The sequence below is a fragment of the Vanacampus margaritifer genome, chromosome 7 (genome assembly GCF_051991255.1).
Source record: "Vanacampus margaritifer isolate UIUO_Vmar chromosome 7, RoL_Vmar_1.0, whole genome shotgun sequence".
Taxonomy (NCBI): Eukaryota; Metazoa; Chordata; class Actinopteri; order Syngnathiformes; family Syngnathidae; genus Vanacampus; species Vanacampus margaritifer.
Window position 1 is genome coordinate 23545149 of NC_135438.1, and position 25218 is coordinate 23570366.

General features: G+C 39.2%; 2 protein-coding genes across 4 annotated transcripts in view; one reads left to right on the forward strand and one right to left on the reverse strand.

Annotated features, from left to right (window-relative positions):
• Positions 1-132, forward strand: part of LOC144054742 (uncharacterized) — a 32442-nt gene extending 32310 nt beyond the window's left edge. The window contains exon 51 of the mRNA XM_077570009.1: positions 1-132. This exon is cut by the window's left edge and continues 1218 nt beyond it. The gene's annotated coding sequence lies outside the window, so the exon portion shown is untranslated.
• Positions 1-25218, reverse strand: part of LOC144054740 (STE20-like serine/threonine-protein kinase) — a 28079-nt gene that overhangs the window by 612 nt on the left and 2249 nt on the right. Inside the window, exons 2-18 of one of the 3 annotated variants that reach the window (XM_077570005.1) lie at positions 22142-22306; positions 19121-19169; positions 18824-18973; positions 17948-18020; positions 17624-17818; positions 14426-14507; positions 12766-12897; positions 11673-12272; positions 11421-11551; positions 11148-11271; positions 10303-10482; positions 6656-6785; positions 5698-5822; positions 3524-3715; positions 3090-3215; positions 2897-3010; positions 1-980 (exon numbers count right to left, since the gene is read on the reverse strand). The exon at positions 1-980 is cut by the window's left edge and continues 612 nt beyond it. In XM_077570005.1, coding sequence (XP_077426131.1) covers positions 834-980; positions 2897-3010; positions 3090-3215; positions 3524-3715; positions 5698-5822; positions 6656-6785; positions 10303-10482; positions 11148-11271; positions 11421-11551; positions 11673-12272; positions 12766-12897; positions 14426-14507; positions 17624-17818; positions 17948-18020; positions 18824-18973; positions 19121-19169; positions 22142-22306 — 2715 coding nt within the window. In that variant the 3' untranslated portion in view covers positions 1-833. The other 2 variants (XM_077570004.1, XM_077570006.1) reach the window with 2 other exon arrangements.

A 25218-nucleotide genomic window follows, 5' to 3' on the forward strand; every position in this document is an offset into this window, starting at 1 on the left:
AAGCTCGTAGATGAATGCTCTTGCTGATAAATATGTACACATAACAAAACAATGCCTCCCTGAATTATGGATAATGGGAAAATGCTGACTGCCTTACCGGTTGAATAAATGCTGCTTTATTGCTAAAACACAGTGGTAGTGGTGCTGTCATTTATGGGACACTGCATATCAGATTCTCAGAGGAACTGTTATTTATTTTTTTAATGTGTGATTCTATCTAGTTGAAGAATGATAACGTCTCCCTCCACCTTGTCCATTGTTTTGGGGAACTGAAAAAAATGGCACCAGAGTCTCACACCTTGAGACAGAAAGGCATTCAGGGGGAAAAAAATGTGAAGGGCTCAATTGGTAGAATCATCAACTTCACAATCATCCCTACCTAACAGATACCGCTATGTAATAGGATTTACTGTAGCATCATTGACGAGTCAAGATGTGCAAAAACCTTATGATTTCATAAAAAAAAAAAGTATCAAATACATTTTTACAAGAATATGTTTGAGTGATTTTCAAATGTAATTAATAAGTTAGTGTGCAAATGTCTAAACCAGAAAAAAATGGAGCAGCCCAACATATCATAATGCCTGCAATGTGTAATTCTACAGGCACTGGGCTGGATGGGAAAATATTTCATTATAAGAAGGTCTGCCAATAGATTACTGTGCTTTAGTGACTCTGAGATGGGCAAATTAATTGCAATAGAAATAGCTGCAGTAAACAGGTGTTCAAAGAGGGAAAACTTCATCCATCCTTGGCTGGTGGTCCGAATAGGAGAGGAAGGCACAGGCTCAGCCGCATCAATCCCTCTGCCGTGTGGACAGCGGAGGGTTGGCCTAGAAACCGGTGGACTGGACGCTGGGGATTGGATAGAACTTGGAAATGCGACTCTGAGCCGACGGGTTAAGGCACTCGGACTCGCCGCTCATCTTAAAAAACATTTCTTGTTCCTGCAACTTCCTGGCAAACTCTTCTTCCAGGGCCTGTGGGGCACAAGAGAAAACAACAACATCCATCTTCTGCATGTCAATATGTCGCAAACTACATTTTGGGAACCTGTACAATGATGTGATGTATATCACTATCAAATGGATTTCTCAATTTACACTCATTTTATAAATACTGCTTTAGCCTAGTAAGACTATTTATAATTATTACCCATCAAGAACCTAAGTGCAACACCATGTTTAGATTCACATTTCTTATTTAATTTCTTTCTTAGGATTTTGTTTGTTCTTTGTTTCGTCTTGGTTGAACGTGTTTTAATACCGTATTTAAAAAAAAGCAATCAACCGATCATAAAGAAGAGAAGAAAACAAATATATAAAGTCATTCAACTTAAATAATAAACCACTCCGGACTAGAAGTAACTTTTTGGGGGGGAGGGGATTTAACAAAAACTGAGATGAGCGTGCTATAGAAAGTGGTGGTAATGCACCAAAACTATTTGCCAACTGCCAAAAGCAAGTAGAAGAAGAAGGAGTAGTAGTCATGGCGACTAATATGTTACATATCGCTAGTTTAGCATGCAGAATACACCACAATAGGGTTAGACCGATATTGGGCATTTTAATGAATAGCGGTATCGGCCTTTTTAAAAAATATGAAGGCCGATAAAAGGTAAATCTAAAACCATTTTAAACTCAGGGAACTATTTTTAATTTTAACTTTATAAGAAATGCTGCTGACCCTGGAAACCTTTTATTTTTGGTCAACATTAAAACAAAGAAATGTGAAAGTTTAAGATTTCAGGTATTTTTTTAATTAAAAAAAAAACAAATAAACTTCTACATTTTGAAAAGTCTGAAAAATTGTTCAATTAACATTCTTTAAGATATTACAACAAAGTAAATATTGGCATTTGCATTTTAAATTTTTTTGACGCCAATACCCATGATCAAACCCCCCCTTCCCCCACGCCGCCCCTTCCTTTTATTTTTTAACTGAAAATGAATATTGGCTTCAAATACCGGTTATCGGCCTCCTTGACTACCAATAATCGGTATCGGCCCTGATAAAAACATATGGGTCTATCTCTACACCACAACAAAGATCTACTATTTAAAAGGCCCAATAACCGACAATATGATGCAGCATTCTATTTCAGGTAAGCCATTTTAAGCCAAAAAGAAAACCTTTTTCAGAGTTAGGAGCGCAAGTTCCGAATCCAACCAGAACTCGTTGGCTGCCGTCAAGGAATGGGGATATTGGGTGCCACTCCCAGCTATAATTCAAATATATACAGGTTGCACCTGCGTAGGGGTTGCAGGACCAGCCAAACTACAAAAAAAGTGTGACCTATAGTGCAAAAAATATGGTAATACAAACGCATATGTATAAATACTGATTCTGTGACAATTTTTCTCACAAGATTGCCAAACATTTCCTGTAAATTTCCCATTTCCAGCTTGAATGTAGCATCTAGAAAGCATTCACAGCACTTACTTACATTTTTCTAATAAAATTAAATTCAATAAGAGATGAAAAAAATTATGTGCCTTGCAAAAAAAAGGTCCACTTTTTGTTTCATCTGTCCAAATGGTTATCAACCACCCAGAAGCTTTGTGGCTTGTCAACATGGAGGATGGAAAATTCCAGTCTTGTTTTTGTGCTTGATTTTCAACAGTGGTGTCCTCCTTGGTCATCTCCCATGAAGTCAACTTTGGCTGAAATGACGTGGTGCAAGATGATAGTGATGTACCTTGATCTTGTAATTCACCTTTTCAAGAGTCTGTTCTAGGATCTTTTGTTACCATTGGAATGATTTCTAAACTTGTTGGGGAAGAAAATGCATTGCAAAACTGAAGTGCTGTCAATACTGCACTTTGCAATGTTATAAAATCTGATCTTCCAATGAAAGAGATGTTTTTTTGTTGATCGATTCGGTGTCAAGTGTTACCTTCTTTCTGGGTCGTAGCTTCTCTCTCCATTCTTTCAGCTCCACGCTATGCTCCTCATCCAGCTCCTTCAGCTTCTGCGTCTCATGTTCGATCAGCAGATGACACTTCTCGTTCTGTGAACGCAGCACACGGGCGCTGTCAATGTATGTTGCGTGAATAGTGGCAGCGGAAACAAGCGTTTACAATCCGCACTTGCAACTGCTGCAGCTCTCGGATGTTGGCGTCACACTGCAGCTGTAAATCTCGCATCTGGTTTTCATGTTTCTGATGCTGGTGGAGTCGCTCGTTCTTCTGTCTCTTTTCTTCTTGAATTGCAAACTGAAAAATACATTTTAAGGAGTCATATTATGGGCAATTTTAATTCATTGTGTTCTTTATTCGTTTTATAGTACAAGTTGTTGAGTGTCTGGACAGCCTACCCACTCAAGTGTGAGGTTAAGCAACCAAATATACATATTAGGGGTGTCAAAATGTGTGTGTTAATTTTGAGTTCATTTAAATTCCTGTAGTTGCCACTATTTTGTTTTTTTTCTTAACGCGCGATTAATGACCGCCCCTTACTTGGAAAGCCTGTACTGGGACTTCCAGGAATGACAATAATACAGTTTAGTCCACATTGTTGTTACCTGTTTGACCTTCTCTCTCTCCTGCTCCGGGGTGATAGCTGCACCGGTGATGCGAAGACTTTTCTTGAACATGGCCATGCGAGTCTTGGCCTCACTGCGCTGAATCTTTGGCAGTCTGGCTCTTTCCTGAGTCTGCTTGTTTTTCATCTCCTCAATGAGCCGCTGGTTGTAGCGCTGCATTTGCTCCATCTCCTGCAGGGGAAGAAATCAAAAATGTAGACAAAGAAACATTTGCATGTAGAATCATGAACAATATAGAGCGGGGTTCACCAATTCGAGTCCTGCAGGTTTTTAGATGTTTCCGCCTACCAACACACTAGTGCTGTCACCAATGACTTTTTTTTTTTTAAACCGAGTTTCCTATTGATTATTCCATCAATTAATCGATTCCTGAAAATCACTTCATAGTCCAACATATGAAAAAATCCAATTTGATCCAAATATTAAATGATAAACGGAGTGCACTGAAATAGCGCTTTAGATTCATCATATGTTTACTAAGCCTGACATATTTGCTTTTCTTATTCAAACATATTGAGTTGTCGAAGCCTACACTGCCTGCTGATGCAGCCGCACGGAAAGGTAACTTACTTTATGCTCCAGTATCCCGCGCCGTCACCGTGATGTTTTTTTTTGGTTCCATCCCATTTGAAATCCAATAACGTCATGAGTACTCGCTTATTGCAGCTTCGTACTTGAACTAGCTAATAGTATTGCGAAGTGAGTTAATTTCTAAGGTCCGCCAACGTCCGCGTTTGCAAACTCCCTTGCATCTGTTGTTAAGTGCATTGTGGCCAACTGGGTCAATTTGTCTTGGTTATTGCACACTTATGGTAAATGCTGGATGGCTCAGCCTGCACGCTACTTGGAGGAGTGAAAAAAATAAAAAACTTCAAGGAGTCAGAGCTGTATCGTGAGTCTTGCTCGAATGTTTAACATAGTAGATACCGCCTTCCTGATGCTGACGCACGTAGGGCCGACATTTTACATGTGTTTGGCTTCAATGAATTCATTAGAACTCTTTTATTTATTTAGCAATTTTGACGTGGATTGTTTGTTACAAACTTCAGACATGTAGTGATGCTAATTTTCTCCCATTTTAGTCTAAAGAGACTACGAACCCTAAGAAGCATCTTAGTTAGTAGTGTTTTGGTGAATGAGTGGAAACACGAAATATTGGTTCCGGCAACTTCCAGTTGCCGCAAATATGTTTTTTAAAAGTATTAAAATAGCTTCGAAGCATGCATTTTTGCGTCGACCAATTTTTGTGGTCGACCCAACCGACTGGGTCGAGTTTCTCCCCAGCCCTAAAACACACCTGATACTAAAGATCAGAAACGTTATCAGGCATGCTGATGAGCTGATTATATGAAGCAGGTGTGCTAGTCGGCGGAAACATCTAAATCCTGCAGGGCTCCGAGCTTGAGGACCGGAATTGGTGAACCCTGATATAAAGGGACATTAAGTTCACTTATTAACTCATTTGCTCCCAAAAACGTATGAATACGTTCTATTTTAAATATTACCATGGTCCTTTTTTTTTGTTTGTTTTAATGCTAGAGCATACAGAAGGCTTTGATGCAGCCTCTGAACTGAAGAGAACGCTTGAGGCAATGGTAGTTGTTACAAAAACGGCCAGCAGGTGGCAGCAGAATATAAGAGATCAAGGCTGTTTTTAGGTTTCATGTTTTCATAGCAATAGAACACAATATTATGTGGGCTTTGCAAAATCAGTCAAAATCCAGTAAAACTGCCGGGAGCGAAGGGGGTTGCTTCAGTGAAAATGGATGGGAGTGAATGAGTGAAAGTTAAGGGTGAGTGTTTTTTTAATTTAATTACTTTTTCTTTTTCTTTTTACATCAACAGTGGTAAACTTCTTTTTACACTTGAGTGGAAAGATTGCTAGTTTTACACCATTTTGCATTCCCCCTCATTTTAACAAATTGAAATGTGCTCCAGTCCCGAAAAACCCAATATAATTGTCATAGCCATGCACGTGCAACCTGTGTTACCTTGACTTACAAGTCAAGTGAAGACTGTATTTCTTTTAATCTAATTCTTAATATGAACACATTAGTGGAAAATCAGTGCTTTGAAATGCATAGCGCGGATCTCAGGTTCCGCTATAAAGTAAACGTTGAGTCATTACTTGCAAGTGGGACAATGAGGCACACCTTTTCATGTCTTTTCAGCAGCTGGTGTCTTTGCATGAAGTACTGGTCTTTCAGCTGCTGCTTGAACAGCTGGTGCTTCTCCTGCAGATGACGCTCTTCCAGCTCCCACATGGCAGCCTCCCTTGCTGTGTGCAGACAAACAAACGTTTTTGTTTGTTCAATTACACAAACGTGTAAAGGTCGGAGCAAAAAAAAAAAAAAAAAAAAAAAGAACTAAAGACCGATTTGCAGTTTGAAAATCTTATCTGTTATCAGATGTCAGCTGCAATAGTGAACGGCAGTAATGTGGTTTGCCCTCCTATTTACCCCAAGCTAACTGAAATAGAATACAGCTTCCTTGTAACTTGCACAGAATAAATGGTTAAGAAAATAGATGAAGGCTTTAGGTGCTCGTGTGCAGCCACCACCAAGGAGATTTGAAGCCGTGAAGTCACCTTTACTCCCTGTGAAAGTGCATGTCGTAATTCCAGACTCCCGTGACTTGGTTCAACAAGTTTTTCTCAAAAGTGTTTTTGTGTGCAGAGTAAGTCCCATGCATGCTTAATATGCAATAACAAAATGCTGTTCACTAATCAAAGTGGGAGGGGCGCCACCCGGTTAGCAGGAATGTGGTTACAAAGGTCCAGTCTTCCTCCATAGAGAGGGATTACTGCTTATCTAACTGAAGGAGAATGCCACGCTGAATGCCAGAAGTCGCAGTAAATGTGGGAAAAGCGCTCCTGCGGTCTGTACAAGAAATACTGTAACTGAATGAACAAAATAAAACCACTTACACATTCCCAAAATTTGGTAGAATTATAAAGTACATTTTTTACACTAATTTGGAAACAACTGACATTGTTAGAAAACAAAAGACCTATTATCTTTTCATGAAGTAACTATGAAAACCCCCCAAGATCTTCCTTCTTCCATTTGTTTCTGGCACAAAAACCACACAAGCAGACACACTTATCATTACCTCGAAGAAGCTGCTGCTTGTGGTTGAGGCAGTCTCTCTCGATGGTGGCCAGCTCATGTTTGTGTTGCTGGATAATTTTCTTCAGAGCACTGTCAAGATCCTGCTGCTGCTTCTGAAGAAACTCTTGCTCCTACGTGATGGTATTTTAGATTCGATTCGATTCAACTTTATTGTCATTGCACGTCACAAGTACAAGCAACGAAACGAAGATTGCATCCAAACAGAAGTGCTTTAAGCCAGAGGTGGGCATCGAGGGCCGCAGTCCTGCAGGTTTTGCGTGTTGCCCTTCTCCAACACAGCTGATATATGATCAGCTCATCAGCAAGCTCTGCATAAGCCTGATAACGATCCTGTTGATTGGAATCAGCTTGTGTTGGAAGTGAGAAACCTACAAAACCTGCAGGACTCCGGCCCTCGAGGCCCGAGATTGCCCACCTCTGAAGCAGTATAAAACAATTTCAGTAAATATTGGTCTCATTGCTGCCATGCTCTGAGTGTAGCCCTCCAGTTGAAAACGCCAATAATTCTAAAAAAGTATAAAAAAGAAAGAAAGAAAAGAATAGAAAGTAAACCAACATTTGGATGAGACACTAATGATTTTGTAATCTACAATGTCTATACATCCATACAGAAAGAAAAGACAGTTTAAGATGACATTAAAGGTGCCAATAGATGCGCTCATATCATTCCCGTTCTTAAAGTTCTTCATCGGCTCCCATTTTCTTTTTGAATAAATGTTAAAATTCTTGTACTGACTTTTACAGCGTTGCAAGATCCCTCGTATATCAGAGACTTGTGCCCTCACATGCCCTCTCAGAGGCTCGATCGTTGGATCAAAACCTGCTTATGGTCCTTCGTACTCAATTTAAGACCCGTGGTGATCGTTCATTCCAGGCTGTTGTTCCGAAGCTCGGGACTGGCCTCCCGCTGTCTATTGGTTTGCTCGATTCCAGTGATGCTTTTAAGAGCCAACTTAAAGGGGATGTATCTCGGGATTTTAAGCCCTTCCACAGTTAACTATAGGCATATAATGATTAAATCTTACCTTTGACACCATGGCAATGTCATTTCTTATGATTATTTTGCTGGCTATTAACGCGGAAGTAAAACGCCCGGTTCAGTAAAACCCCGCCTCTGCACGTGTGGTTGCTTGTCCTATACCAATTCAATTGGAGCGCCGTGTTCGCACACTCCTCTGAGTGGCATCGGTGAGAGCGGCCAACCCTTGCAGTACAACTGCCTCTTTTTAAATGTGGAAATTGGATGGATGTTCCAATCTTCAATTAACATTTGAAGCAAAACGGCTCCTCTGCCGCAAGAAATCATTGTGGAAGAGGAGGAAAGGGAAGAGGAAAAAAAACACAATCTGGGACCTGCAACCTTCTGCTTTCAGGGTGAGCGCGCTAACCACAAACACTATTCGTTCAAATTTGGTTCAATGGCGCAAGTTTTTTACTTGTAGTTTACATAAGTATCAGCCACGGAACCTTTCTGGGAATTTACGATGGCCAATTGTCATTGTACTTTGGCATTGCAAATGTGAAGGATAATTGATTGATTTGAATTCATTTGGACAGAATGTTTACTGATAAAGGCTACTTGTATCACTATCCTGCGAGCGTGGAGGTCCTCAGAGAAAGTAGGCTTGTGTTAAGTCCGCACACGTGGTGCGGGGGTGGTTCCGCACCTGATGACGTCATAGAGTGAGCACCCACTCGTTTTCTCGAGTTGGGAGGGGCTGGCGCTTGGAGAGCAGACTGACCTAGAATTTTTCATCGAGGGGCGAATGGAGGAAAACACCACTTCGATGTTTTTGGTGAGGAATTAGCATTTTAACATAAAAAAAAACCCATAAAAGCTCCAAATAGTTAATTTTTCACGTTACTGTCCCTTTAAGACATATTTGTTAGGCCAAGCTTTCTGATTTCTGCTGATTATGGGCAGTCTTTTTGGCCTTTATTTTGTATTTGTATTTCATTGTTTTTATCTGTGTGATTAATTTTACTTATGAAGCACTTTGTGACCTTTTTGTATGTAAAAGGTGCTAAATACAATTTACTTACTTAACAATAACCACTAAACCACTGCATTCTGGCCTACATTGTTTGTATAATACACAATAACTATAGAACGCTAACACAATGTTTGCCGATTGACAGCCTCCCAAAGAATTTTCTGCAAGAAATCAATCATCTACTAAATTCAAATTGAAAACTGAGATTAAGTAATCGTGGTGTTCTGTGCATACACACACAAGCTAACAAGCCAATCTTAAAGCCACAACTGAATGTTTTCTCATTTCCAATGAGAAAGCATTCAAAAGAAAATGTACACAGGTGAGTTCACTTACATCCTGTACAGGAGCGTTACACAGGGTACAGGAGGATAACTGAAAGGACTGAATCATAACATGGACCACTCCCTGTGGATCAAAGTTCTGTGTTACACTCCTACACATTGCACTATGCACTCCACACAGGTCACCACTCACCACTGTCCCTGACAGAGCAAACGTGTAAGTGGAAAATTTAGAGGAGGGAAAAACTACAGTTATATTACCAACATCATATTTTGTATGCAAACGGTTCACCTAAGAGTTGAGAAGAAACAAGGCTGAAAGTTAACAGTCCACCACAAATTGCACGCTCATTACCTCCTCTGGGGGTGCTTCAATTACATCCTTTTTAATACGCTTCATAATAGCCTTTCTCACATGCTTTGGAGTGAGTCTCACTTCCTGTTCGGCCAGGAAGGGATGTAGAGAAATAATAACACAAAAGGTGTGGAAAGGGACAAAATACTCCAATACGATGCGTTTATTATTATGTTCAGAAATTAAAAGGAACACCAACTGTAATGACAAGTTTGCTCAATATTATTTATTTGGTTGTTACTAACATAACTATGAGATTCACCTTTCAAAAATCATTTCCAGGTCAATACATTTTGTAGAAACTTTAATTGGACGTACACCGCCATTGTTATTTGCGTCGCAACGCATTCAGTGCATGGTGATGTAGAATGGCGGCTGGCTCTCTGCCGAGCAATGTGAAACGCCTACAAAGAAAGCAAGTTAAGCCTCGTAGCGTTCCTAAAGAAACAACATGCGATCGGGAGAGTCACCCACCCCCACGGCTTGCTCTCGTCATTCACCAGACTCATTCAAGAGTTTTTATCGTCCCTTTCGGAACGCTAAGGAGGCTTACCTTGCTTTATTTATACGCATTTCAAATTGCTCAGCAGAGAGCCAGCTGCCATTTTATGTCACTACACACTGAATGCGTTGCGACGTAAATAACAATGCCGCCGTAAGTCCAAATAAAGTTTCTACAAAATGTATTGACCTGGAAATGATTTTTGAAAAATTAATCTCATAGTTATGTTAGTAACAACCAAATAAATAATATGAAGCAAACTTGTCATTACAGTCAGGATTCCTTACCTTTCCTTAACAAAAATTGATATTACAATACACTAGATATTGTATACGAGTAAATTTCATTCTGTGACCACACTCGTATCTCAAATGATCTTTTCCTATTGAAATAAATTGAAAAGCAATTCATCCGTTCCAGCACCACCAAAACTAATTTTTACAAGAAATATCGCACTCCGTATTATACCGTCTTAATTGTTATTGTACTGACCTCCTTTTTCCGGTTCTTCAGCATGTTTTGATACTTGGACAACTCTTTGTCCTGCTCAGATTTGATGCGTTTGGCCTCATCCCTCAGTCGGTTGGTGTGTTCCTGTTCCAACCTCTCGATGGTCTGCTTCTGCTGCCTCTCTAGGTTTTCTACCTCCTGGTCATACTGACGCTTCTTACTCTGAAAGCACAAAAGACTAGTATGAAAATAAATCAAATGGAATAAGAAATCATGCAAAATACAGTGGCTGTCAATCATCTATGCTTTTCAGTGAGTCTCTTGTGCTTAAAGAAAAAACAAATCTCTTAAAATGATCCCTTTATTTTAACATATTTCAAGCTGTTATTTAAAAAAAACCTTTTTTGGCCCTTACTTTTTTGCATCCACATCACAAAACAGTAGTACAAAATATGTACAACAACTTAAAATATACAAAAATATCAACAAAAAACAGTTATTGTATAACAGTTTGATTAAGTGTAGGTTGATTGGTCATGCCAGCACCGCACCCTGCAGGCATGACCAATCGACAAGGTTAAGGACAGTTAACATTTTATAGTCGCTAAAATGTGCACGGCAGAGCAAGTGGGCACAACATATAGCAGGTCCAAGTTAAACCACACATGTGCCACTACAGAATAGGAATGCAAGACCTGTGTTTTTTTCACATCACAAAAACCTGAAACTTGAAAAAAAAAAAAACTGTATATAGATGAATCAGTGGGTGCCAAACTGCAAGTATTCTGGGGTTCACTGTAAAAACCCCTACAAAAAAAGATCCCCTAAATAAAAGATGATATTGCGGGGGCGCGAAAGATGAATTGGGATACACAGCAGGAACTCACTGTGGTCTCCTGCTCAAAGCGGCGGTAAATCTGCTCTTTCTGCTGGTGTAGCTTATTGCTGAGCTGCTGCTGGGCCCTCTGCTCCTCCTTCTGCAGGAGACGTAACTCCCTTAGTTCCTGGCGTCTGGCAACGTGGAGGATGATAGGAGTGAAGTAAGAAAAAAAGACAGATATATTAAAAACATATTTACTATTGTTTGGTTTATTAGGAAAGTTTTTTTTTTTTTAAGCAAATTTTACTTCTACGGTATGTGACTAAAAGCTGATTTATACCTCAGGAATCTCATTTCCTCATTCTTTGTGTCATTGTCGGTAATGATCTTTGATGTAGTCACACTAACTTCCACCCCATCCACAATGAATTTGCGTGTCTTTTTCAATGTCTTCTTCTGACGCTTTATCTCCTGGGAGAACAGGATAGGAATAATCACGGCTTTATTTAACAATTTGCAACTTTTTGACAAAGTTTGATCATCCAAGAGTCTTACAATAAATACATATATGAATATCAATGATGTGTGTTACCTGAATGGAAACTGATCCAGGCTCTTTTGTTTTAGATAGGAAGCTTGAGATGGAGAGATTCAGATCCACACTACTAGTATCTGCAGTTGAGCTCCTACCAGAGTCTGAATTGTCATCTTTAGCCTGGTCTGGAAGAATCTTCTCATCTTCTGTATTCATCTTTACTATAGGCTTCTCTTCATCTTGACTTGGTGAAGTCACCTTAACATGGTTATGCGAGTCGTCTTCTGCTTGTGTGATTGACTCATCTGGAGTAATCTTTTTTTTCTCTGGAGAAGCTGCATCCTTTGGAATCTCTGTAGTGGCCTCTGGACTGGCGGGAACCTCAGCAGTGTCAACTTCCTTTTCGTTTTCAGATGCTATCTCAAGTTGCTCCATTTGCTTTGCAGGTGGGATTGGCAAGGCCTTGCCAGTTTCTAACTCCTCTGGAACTTGTTGCTTTTCCCCAACATGGTTCGCTACGGGGATCTCATTGGGTGCAGTGAAGGGCAGTCGTGGTTCACTCTTCTCAGGGACAGATTCCAAAATGGTGGGGGAGAGTGGAATCTTCTCATCCTCTGAACTGGCAACACTGACATCAGAGGGAGCGCGTTTATGGCCCTGCAGCAGAAGTAGATAGAATTGTTTTTACAAAGTAGCACTTATTTTTAGAACCCAGTTGATGTGAAACAATCCGCTTTACTGATGTTGGGAGATACAATTATTTAATCCAGCATCCATTCATGAGCAAATGAATTTCAATTTCCTATCATGCTTTGAGAATTGACTATACTCTTTATAATCCCTCAATGAGAAATCCAGCACATACAATTACACACCACACAGAGAAACAAATCACACGGATGTCAGAGAGAAAGGGTGTACAGTAACGGGGGTGTTCAGTGCCTTGCCCAAGGGCAGCTCAACAGACGCCCGAGAGCAGATTAAGACGTCTTCAACAACTAGTAGCCATCCTTAAATTTTTGTCCGCAGTGGGACCGTGAGCTCCTGATTCCAAAGTTGAACACATATTTGCAGTTTGTACTCTGCAAATGTGTGCCCATCATTTCCTAATTGTGCAAAAAACTCAACAAAGACGAATGCAGTTACACACCATATTTGGTTCGGTTTCTTCTTCCTCCTCTTCCTCTTTGTGTTCTTCAATCTCCTCAGTTACCTCAGCTTTGGCTTCAGCTATTATTTCCCTCAGAGGCTTGCTGCCCGTCACATTGGACACAAATGAATGCTGCATAAAAGACCAAGATACAAATAAAATAAAAAAATATGCAACTCTACAGTCTGTCATAGGGATATTTATTTTTTAAATTGACAATATGGATAATATTGTAGTTGCAGTGTTGTATACCTGCATTGTTTCAAACTGGGAAGTGTTTTTAATATGTTGGTTTAATTGGTTTACTTTGTTACAAGAGAGAGGTAAAATTGTTGAAACCCCGCAGTATGGTGCAGTACAGTAGTCCATAGTGATAAACATAACGTTATAACTCTCTGACAGTGCAGATCAAATTTGAACTTTGCTTTGTAAAAGCAAAATTTCAACACTTCTCTGTAAAACTGGCAACTTATTATAGGACTGAGTCAGTACTACTTTACATTTTACATTTCTGATAGTATACTGCACAATTAAAGTTAAAACCACACTGAATGTTTTACTCACAAATTATTACATTCAATCTTGTCTTGTTTCTTATTTCTCTTACACTGACCTGACCTGTGTAATTTTTTATACAACAAATAGCATACCACCACCAGAAACTGCAGTGTGAATGGCTTGACAGCCTCTCCTTTTTGGGCTTACAAATCTGCGAACAAGTAAGTACATGGAACTTCTTCAAAATCAAATCCTTTGTTGTGACTGTGATTCTGTATTTTAAAACCCCCTGAGCCTTCCTCCAAAGCACCTAGCACTGTAAAAGTATTTCTCGTCTTATCTATGTGTGCATGGATGTATCCTGATTGGCGATCATTTCTCTGTAAGCATGTACAGTAGCTGTATATTGGCAAACAAGGTCAACCAATGGAAAAAGAAAAGCCCTCTCTGCTGATGTCTGCTCCAACACAAAGGAAGAAATATCTTTCCAGCATATATACTAGGGGTGTTAGAAAAAATCGATTTGGCAATATATTGCGATATTACAGCACGCAATTCTCGAATCGATTCAATATGCGGCCAAATCGATTTTTAAACATCAATTTTTTTTATGGAAATATTCAACAAAACGTCTTACTTAGGGTTAGGATTCAAACATTAAGCATGGAAGAATGTTATATTAATGGAACATTAAGCCTTAATATTTCATTTCAGTGCTGTTCAAACATGAAACCGACTGCAACCTGTTTGTTAAATGCAGTGGCTCAGTTATAAGCCTGAATCTTCAGATCAATAAATAAATTTTCATTCAAATCTTAGTTTACTGATTAGTATTTTCTAAATTTGAGTAAAAAATAATAATCGTAATAATCAATTTATAGATTCGTATCGGGATTAATTGGTATTGAATCGAATCGTGACCTATGAATCGTGATACGAATCGAATCACCACGTACTAGGCAATTCACAACCCTAATATACACGGACTGGACTGGACTTGAAAGTCGTCAGGTAAACCAATGGCACCTCAGACTTACTGCTTATTACTGAATTGTAGGTGGTGAAGAAACATGGAAGTAGTTTTCATGTGATCATTTTCTGTGGCAAAGTTGTAACTGGGAGAAATAAAAACAAGTTATGAGAGTGTTCATTTGGGGGGCACCTGCAAAAGTTGTGCTGCACTCCATCTGTTGTCCACATTTTTGTCCAGACAACGCTTTAGGAAATCATTGAATTCTGGGGACCTAAAAGAGTCAACATCAAATAGACAAGTGTTAGTCCAACTACAAGTTCAACAGTACAACAGCAAATCACAAAGATCCCAAATAGAAGGTGCTAAATTACATGTTCACCAACTTGCAATTATAAAAGAGGGTTTTGCGCTTTATGTAGCACTGCTAGTTTCCACCATGAAACCTTTGGGAGAGCACTGCAAGTGCAAAATAAACTCAACTCAACTTTATATATAGAGCACTTAAAAAAGAAAAACCACAGCTGAAACAAAGTGCAGGACATAAATAGACTAGAACAAAAATTACACATTAAAACCGAAGCATTGCCTTGGGGGAATGTAGGTTCATCCCATGCTGAAAAAGCAGAAGCGGGCAATGGCATATTGAATTGAGGGATAAATCCAAGGCTTGTCTGAGGAAGCAGCCAAGTCTCTGTGGGACAAAAGAGGTGATGCTCCCTGTTTTCCAGCTGTTTTTTTCATCGTATTTGTTTAAGAGTAGCCTCACAACCATAATGATCAAAGAAAGGAACGCTTTAAATCTCTTGCCCTTCTCAATCTCTTTCTCTCACTCATTCTCCATATTGCCTTTAGCAAACGCGCAGAGGGGGACGGGAATGTTTGAAGGGGCGTAGTTCCTCACAGCAGTAGGACAGCATCAATCAGAAACAAAGAAAAAAGTCTCGAGCGTAGACACTCTCTGCCAGGATTATATCACACCTAAAACATTGTAGTAACGCCACCAATTTAGCACAACACAATTAGAATACTATAAATAAATAAATAAAAAGTGGGACGAGGAACGTTAGAGGACCTGCTGTGACGGGCTGCTGCCGCACGATGCCTCTTTGATCAACTTGTCAAAAAACAAAGTTGCAAGTGATGGAATTTGAAGTGTCAGTAGTAGTAAAACAAACACATTACTAAGATACAGAAAATAAATCTATCGTCATGCCTATTTTAGAGAAGCCAGCAATCGCATACAACCTTATTTTGTTTGATTGAAATCATCTCTGGCACGCGACAATTAAATGTAGGTGTCCATCCTGCATCACACTGTCTAAAACGTAGCACGACCAAAAAACTGACCAGCACCAATTGACACAATGTACTGAAATAATCCAGATGTAAGAAACGCAAAAATGCTTCAAACAAAAGGTGCTCTGTCCTGAGTACCATGAAATAAAAGCTGGAATTCTGAACTTTTTGAACCCAAATGTCTTTAGAAGACAAGAAAAACAAAGGAATTGACCTTGCCATAAAAAATAAAAAATAACTTTTGGAGGGGACTTTATGTGCCACATAATATAAAATCAATCTGAATGATATTTAAAGCTGTTCTCTGTAAAAATTTGGCCAAAAAATCTTTACCAGGGTTTTTCCCTGTGTACAAAATTCAGAGGCGGCCACCTCCACCTTATTTGCTCGCCACCTCCAGTCTGAGTGAAGGATAATGAATGAATGCTTTAACATGACAATAGTCATATTCTCAATGGAACTATTATTCTTATTATTGAAACATGGAATTATTATATGTTGCCTGTAAAAAATGAAAGTGAATGAAAAATGTTCTATTCCACTTTTTTCCCCGACCGATACGCAACTTGTGAGTAATCATTGCTACTGATACCAAATACCGATACCACTAGTAAATAAAATTCCCCACCCATGAATGGAAGATGCTTTTAAAGAAAGACCTATATATATATATATATATATATATATATATATATATATATATATATATATATATATATATATATATATATATATATCCCAATACATTGTTTTTCCTTAAAATTGCATGAAGTTAATGGCAACTTTGTATTCATATAATTTCTAATTTTTTGTCCCTGATCGTAAAACGGCCGCAGGAGGGTATCGGTCACCGCTGTGAGTACCGATACCTTAAAATAAGGCAGGTATTGGCACCGATGCAGATACCTTGCAACGGAAGTCACCCATCATAATCAGGATGATACCACCTCTGCTTCAATTTGAGCCAGGAAAAACTGTTTACAATAGCCTTTTTATTTGACCATTTAAGACTAAAACCTATTCTAATTAGTAGATTAATTAGCTGTTCACAATGGCTATTCCTGCAAGCCTCTGGCCAATAGTTTTCAGACGGAATTCTAGTTTGAATTTCCCGCCATTTGTCTGCAGATGTGAAGTCAAGTATGCATTGTGTATGTGAAGAAGGGTGTGTGCAGTTTCATTTTTCGTCAACAGGTGGCAGGAGCGATTCAAAATTGAATTTCCTGCATTCAGTTGCTTTAAAGATAAATGCTCAACATTCAACAATTTTCTCCACCCGAGGCAACAGTCGGGGGGAAAAAAATAAAAAAAATCGGTCATTGCACTGCAAATCTCACAGTAAGACAGGAGCAAAGATGAACAATATAGAGAGGGCAATGTTGTATGTACATTTAAAGAATTCTTCTCACAGCTTAGTTTTTCTGCATTTGGTCATGTGACGTTCACAATTTGAGCCGCAATTGGTCGTTATCTGAGCTAACTGTGATGTCAACAAAAACGGGTGGATTTTGCTGCTGCTCATATTTCACTAACACAATTGTTTGTTTGTTTTCTCCTTGTTTTGGTTAGTTTGACTAGTTTCTTCTTCTTTTTTTTTTCTTTTTTTTACGTTTGTTTGTTTTGTAGACTGAAGTAGATGTAGATCCATAGGTGGGACTGTACATGTGTTGTTAAATGAATGTATTATGGTATGGGTGTATGTTTACATGTATTCATTCATATAGCACGTGTATGTAAGCTTCTATATATTTATGTATGTAAGAGAAGAACGGAAGTTGTTATGTCATTTACTTAATGGGAAGGGGTGGGAGTATATAAGGTTTTTCTTCTAACTCCTTTTCGTATATTAATTGTTTTATATTCACTGTTTTCTTTTGATACTTCTATTCTTTCTTTGATTATTGTCACCTATTTACAGTATGTATTGAAATAATGCTGAAAATATTGAAAATAAACATTTCAATCAATCAATCTTAATCAGAATAGCACCGTGTTTAGACTAGTGGGGCTGCATAGAACATATTGTTAAGAAAATTTTGCGGTTGACGTTCCCTTTAACTTTAATTGACAGAATTTCATGCTGTTACTCACCAGCGTGATGGCTGCATCAGCGTTGGAGGGTCCGACTTGGCAATTTTCAGAAGGACTCTCATAGGGTTCATCTCATGATTTGGTGGCTCAATTTGTGCCAGCTCAATCAGGGTGACCCCAAGTGACCAGATGTCAGCTTTGTAGTCGTATGGACGGTCCTTAGATGTCTCACACATGACTACTTCAGGGGCCATCCTGCAACGGAACAGGTTGCATTGAGAAATAAGTTGTGAAAAATTTTTTGGAGTAATAAATATTTCTGTTCCTCAGAATTACCACACATGCATTTTTTTTGACAGAACTCAAAAAAAAAAAAACACTCACCAATATGGTGTCCCAATGAATGAGTCTCTCCTCTGCAGTGTTTTGGTGTTTCTAGCAGAAACACCAAAGTCAGCTGGAATACATTTAATTAAAAATCAAACCAGATCTGAGCCACAGGAAATTTACATTAATTATACAAATTTAAGTGTAGTCATAAAGTCAGAAGAAAACTCTAAAATTAAAAGCTATACCTTTATCTTTCGCACGCATGCACACAAATGTACACACTGATGCACTTGGTGAAACTGAATTGACATGTATGGGTTACAATGAGTATAAACATCCACCCATCCATTTTCTTAACCCCTTGTCCCTACATTCCCTGGTTATTCCTCAATTTGTTTTATGGAATAAAGTTGACAATCTCATGACAAATACAATATCTTTCTGTTGAATAACATTAACTCATCAAGTTTGTATTACTCAAGGGAAATACATTTGCACAGTGAGTTATCTGATCTTTTTCTAGCTAGCTCTGGGAAAACCCCCACACTGCATATAAGGATGAATTGATTAACTTGGCAACAAAAAGACAAATTAGTATTTGGATTAGTCATGTGAACACACGCAGTACTATACAGAATGTATGCATGGTGGTATCATTGCACACTACTGTGCTACTTCCAGAATTTAAATCCCATACACTAAGAAAAATATCTGGAGATTACTGCCAAGCGCACAAATAAAAAAGCATTTGACTATGAAAGTACTATTGATTATGAATTTTTACCTTTTCAAATTAAAAAGAATGCATAACTACAATATAGAAATATGATATAACATATTGGGCATCGTTCTCTATGGGTATATTGCAGGAATGTTTGATTGATGAAACCACTCTCCTTGATAACATGACAAGATTTTACAAACCCTTACCCAATTTAACATCGCCGTCTAGAGTAAGCAGGATGTTGCCAGCCTTAAGGTCTCTGTGGATGATTTTAATGTCATGGAGATAGACAAGGGCTTGTAAAGTCTGCCGGCACACCACCTTAATCTGTGGTTCTGTCAGGGGTCTCTCCAGTTCTGTGAGAGTGATGGATACAAAAAATACAGAGTGATGGATACACAAAAGATAGCAACAATTAAAGAGATTAAATAATTAATGGTTGTAGAGATAAAGGTGTTTGTAATGCATGCTGGTGAAAACTTCAGTAAAAAATATGGACTTACCTAACATAACAGCATCTACAGCCCCTCCTGCACAGAACTCAATGAGAATCTACCAACATTGATGAAAAAAATATTGAATATTTTTTTAGTGAATCATTGCTGACTGATTATCATTACCATGCATCAACTAAACAAGAACCATGCAATATAAAGTTGATCATTCAAGTTGTACAATAAATCCCTGGGCTTTTCCAGTTCTGATGTATGGCACTGGATGTTGCTCATACTAGGGTAACAGTGCCACACTTGGAGGCAGCATGTGCATTTAACATTGAATGTAAATAATCCTTACATAAATTACTGGCTTGTCTCAGAGAATCTCAGCATAAACTGCCTACATGAAGAAATGAAGGACTCTGAGGGCTTAAAAGCCATTTACAATCTTTCAATATGGCTGTTGCTGTAAGAGGATTGGCCCAGTTGGGGCTACATTGTGGAAACAGTTTCACATTGCTACTAGCTAAGACCTCTTATGATAGGCCTTAGGCCTTCTGCTGTAAATAGGATTACAGTTTCTATGGACACAGGTCCTAAAGTAATGGGAATGTGGCGAGGTGGAGATTCGGGAGCATATTTTCTATTGAGCATAAAAAAAGGCTAGTCCTTTTACATAGTGCACTGCTAAACCAAAGCTTGTCTTTTGAGGAAAGTGCAAATTTGTTATTTTGTACAAGCAATATTGGGAAAAAAACACAAATCACTGATATGAAGAAAGGAAGTAAGGCTGTGCTTTGGTTTAACCACTGAGAAAAGCAATTTTGTTTGATGTGTTCATCAAGGAACTAGTTTTATAGTTATACACATTTTGTATTCACAATCAATCGTGTAAGCACAAAAGACATGCCCAAACTTTTCACTGAGGTTTACAGACATTCCAAGATTGAGAGGAATTTATTAGGACTGGTCTACTTATAGTAACAAAGACACAACTCAAAATGACTCGAGAATCAAAACGATCTTGGCTGTTCAACATACAGCCATTGTACGTTTTTCTGTAGGCGAGCAGTTGTTTTAGTGGCTGAATTGTTGTACAATGGCTCCCACAGAGTAGCGGCATCATTCATGGGCTGGGACTGTAGTTTCCTCACAAACTTGTTTGTTTGACATACAATATGTGAATGTACAAGTAAGTAATAATGTTTTTCCGTTAAGGTTTAAGGTAGCCAAAGATTTAACTTCTGGCAAAATGATAATAACAATACTATAACACAAACACAACAAAACTATGTGACAGAAGCTGTGTAGCCTGGCACAGCGGATACATATGATAAAAGGTTATCCCCATTTACTCTGGGGACACAACATGTGTTAGAGTTTCAGCTGCAGTGGCCAAGTGGTTAATATTATCACCTTGCCAAAGCGTGCGTAAGTAACGTTCTGCTCCACTAAAAGTATGCGTTTGTGTCCACCACTGCGATGGGTCACATTTTATGTATGTGCGCATACGAAATTCTTCTTTGCATGATCAGGTGTCATTTAAGTCAAGATAACTATCAACATGTGACCTCGGTCACTTGATAGCGATTGTTCAGAGGAAACTAGCCCATACAAGATAAAGCACACTAAAAATAAGTAGTCATCTAATCGTTCAAGTTAATAATGAGCTAACTGTATTATGACTGTTAAGGTTTCACTGTCAGCAATTAAACATAAAATGTATTCCTTAGTTGAAAAGGCATACTTTCCATTTTCAATATTTCTCTATAGGACTTAAGTACCATGAAGGATAGTATTTTATAATTTAGCAATAGCGTCTTTACGTATGTGTGTGTGTGTGCATGTGTAATAATTGCCATTGATCAGACACACCATTTACTCATTTAGGGACATATGTCAGGTGTCACCAACGGGGTCACCTGGGTACCAGGTAGTAGGGCTGGAGGATTATGGGAAAAATAATCATGATTATTTTGATTAAGATTAAAATCTTTCCAGAAGTGTGTATCAAATTGGTAGCTTTCGTATTAATCAGTACCCAAGTAGTTCTCAGTAGCCGGAGATGGATGGAGACTTTTTAGTTATTCCGGTTGAAATCATTCCAAATGAAGATCTGTAGCCACCTGTTTACATGTGACGTGATCCATTCCGATCTGCAGTTTACATGCACCCCTCCTTTTATCAGATCAGCCCCACAGCAGCCATCAAACACGCGAACATCGATCACATGATTTGATCGATGTCTGATTAACCAAGATGGAGTTGTGATAGTTTGAACTTTAAACGCTTTTATTGAAGCAACATCTTGATTAAAAACAAATTCCAAGTACTTTAAAACAAGTGCACCACTTGCAGATGAGCTTTTGGCACGATGCCACCATTTTAATGGGTGGAAATTACACGTCACCAGTCATGACGTATTTACGTCAAGACAGAGCAAGCGCATACCGGAAGCAGCCTGGCCATTCCAATTGAACTGTTTTCATGCACATTGATAGGAATGAGAATCGGCATAACCCATCCCCATCAATTGCAAGCAAATTTTGACCCAATTGAGCCTAATCGGGTCAGAATATTTAGAATGGCGTGTTTACATGAATCATTTTGAATCAGATCAAGCTTTTATTCCAATTAAATGTGTCCATGTAAACATGGCTAATTTTAAAAAGGTTGGTGGCCCCGCATTTAGAGTACACTGATTGTGGTTTGGTTGCAATACAAATCAGCATACATTTGCTCCATAATTACATTTGGTAACACTAGAGGGAAACAATGTACAAAAATAGAGCCTTGTTAAAAATATATTGACAGAGATATAATAAACCTGTATGATGATTAACAGTTAAAAGCTATTTAATTTGTCTTGTGAACTTTGGCCCTGACATTTGATAAGCAAGTAAGAGATTGTCTTATTCTGTGAATGCCTTTCAACATATTGCAATATTCAAGCAGTGTGAACTGCTATATTGGGGAAAACAAAACATGACTTCAATGGCACTGGTTTACAAATAAACATGTTTTGCAGCATTTTGCAAAGCAGCACTATCCATTCAGGAAGTACGAGCTCAGCATACAGTTACTCACCCAGAGTCTGCTCTCAAAATAGAAAGCATCAAGCAGCTTGACGATATTTTGATGATCACATGAGGCCAGGATGTCAATCTCTACCATGTAGTCCTCCAACTCTTCCTCAGTCTTTGTGTCAATAACTTTGGCAGCAGCAAGGATACCTGTCTGTTTGTTCTGAGCCTGTAGAATACAAATTGATGGTTATGAAAATTAGGAAAATGAAGTATTATGAATTTGATTAGTTGGAGTGTTGCTTTTAGGTAATGATCCAGAATGAGCATCTTCAAATGGCGGACCGAGTGAAGGTAACGTGCAATTGTTTTTCAATAAAGCTTAAGTATGTGCACCATCGCACAGTGTTTTTTACTCCCCAGGCCGCTGTCACAAACTGTGTACGTGGCTATATTCAGTGTTAATCCTGTGTTGTGATCACCTGACCGTAATGAGACAAACAAACCATTTGTTCACTGGAGGAGATATGCAGGATAAGGAGCGAGGCCCGTTTCAAAGTTAGAAAAGTTGACTTATAAAAGACAAGTTTCAAGAATTAAAGGACAGACTGCACTTTTCTATTCTTTCGGAAGCCGTTTCAAAAGCGTTGTGTCTCATATGTTTCTTCAATAGTAAGCGGGAACATTAAGCAGCACTTCCAAACGTATTGCAAACCTTTCCACCATCCACTGAACATGTAGGCATAACTCACAAGATAATCAAACAGAGCTCAGAACAACAGAGCCTACATGATTGACAAGTTACTCAACAAAGAGCAAGTCAATATTTACCACAGACAGCGTTGATTTGATGGCAATCTGAATGAGCGTTTAGCAACACTTTGATTGTAAAGTAATGTGTAGATGTTGAGACATGTGAAATGTGCAAGATCTACCTGTTGTACTTTAAAGTTAGTGCAGTGTTTAGAAATTTAGGTCTCAGAAGCTTTACTTTTGTTTGTTTGTGAACATTTCTTTTGTAAGTTGCAGGCATGTGTTAATTTCATTGTATCTATTTATTAAATTGGTACGGGCCAGCAACAGCGAACTTCACATAATAGCCCCGGGGCCATTGTTAATGTAGAGTCAGGCCTGCTTAGATATTTAAGGTATTAGTGCTCTTAGTTTTTAAATGGGATTGATTTTAATAGTTTAGATTGTATTTCGTGTTTTGGGTAACACATTCATGCATTGTTGTCCTTAGGTAGGATCAAAATTTATTTATTTATTTATTTAAAAATATTGACTTCCAGGCAAATATAAGCTTTTTCATGAAAACAAAAAAATGGTATTTGCAAAACCACAAATACCGTATTGTGAAAAGGGAAGAGAAAATTTGCCATTTCAATATTGTTGTGGATGTGAGTGTAAGTGATTGTTTCTTGATGTGTATAGTATCCTAAGAATTAAAATTGAAGATCCATGATCTCGAAGTTGATTCTTCACATTGTTTTTATTTAGATGCTTTTAACTTTCAAGTTCAACACAATTTTCCATCCATCCATTTTCCTAACCGCTTATTCCTCACAAGGGTCATGGGGGTGCTGGAGTCTATCCCAGATGGCTTTGGGCAGTAGGCAGGGTACACCCTGAAATGGTTGCCAGCCAACCGCAGGGCACACATAGACAAACAGTGATTTGCACTCACAAACACACTTAGGGACAATTTAGAATGGCCAATTAACCTGCCATGCATATTTTAGGAGAACCCGGAGAAAACCCATGCCGGCATGGGGAGAACATGCAAACTCCACCCAGGAAGGCCGAAGCCTGGACTCAGCCACTGTGTCGCCCCACACCCAATTATTATTAAATCTAAATAAAATGTATTCCATTTGTCTTGGCTACTCAGCAAGCAGGGTGCTTTAAATGAAGCTGCCGCAGTGAGATGGAATACTGTCCAGCCATTTCCTGGTGAACTACCATGTGTCAGTGGTCCATCCATCCATACATTTACTACCACTTATCGGGACGCAGTGGCAGCAGCTTTAGACTTCCTTCTCCCCAGCCACTTCAACCAGCTCCTGCGGCCGAATCCCACGGCGTTCCCAGGCCAGCCGAGAGACATCATCTCTCCAGCGTGTCCTGGGTTGTCCCCGGGGCCTCCTGCTGGTGGGACATGCCCGGAACACCTCTCCAGGGAGAGGAAGATGCCCGAGCTACCTCAACTGGCTGCTCTCAATGTGGAGGAGCAGCGGCTCTATTCAGAGTCCCTCTTAGATGACCGAGCTACTCACCCTATCTCTAAGGGAGAGCCCGGACACCCTGCAGAGGAAACTCATTTCAGCCACTTGTATCTGGGATCTTGTTCTTTCGGTCACGACCCACAGCTCATGACCATAGGTGAGGATAGGAACGTAGATCAACCGGTAAACCGACGAGAGCTTTGCCTTTCGACTCAGCTCCTTCTTCACCACAGAGGACCGATACAGAGTCTGCATCACTGCAGACGCTGCACCGATCCGCCAAGTATCTTGGGGTCTTGTTCACGAGTGAGGGTATCATATTCAGTGGTTACCTCTCTAAACTTGATAAAAAAAATCTGTTGTTTGTTTCACTAGGAACCCTGTGTCCAATTTATGTGGTGTGGGCCGCTTCAGACTTGTCATCCTGCCCTTTAATAACTTATTCCAAGAAATAATTACTGTAGAGTAGGTGTGACAAACTAATTGTAGTTCTAAGGCCATATGTCCACCTTATTCCTGAGTGCTCTACTGTCGAAACGATAAAGGACATGACTACCTGTGCAACATGGTAGTAGCAATGAGCCTTTTGTTACAGTGGCTTTTGATTCACGGAAAACAGGTTCTTTTTTTTAATGTTTTTTCTTTGTCTGGCCCGGTCTGGCATCGTTTTAGGGTGCCACTTGGACGCCTCCCTGGAGAGTTGTTCCAGGTGCGTCCAAATGGGATGAAGTAGGACACGCTGGAGGGACTATGCCTCCCAGCTGGCTTGGGAACACCTTGGGATCTCCCAGGAGGAGCTGGACAGAATCAGGGATTCCCTGCTTTATGACTGCCCCCCGCAACCTAACCTCGGATAAGTGGAAGAGAATGAATGAATGAATCGATGTTCAATTGAAAATAACACCTCCTGCTCCTT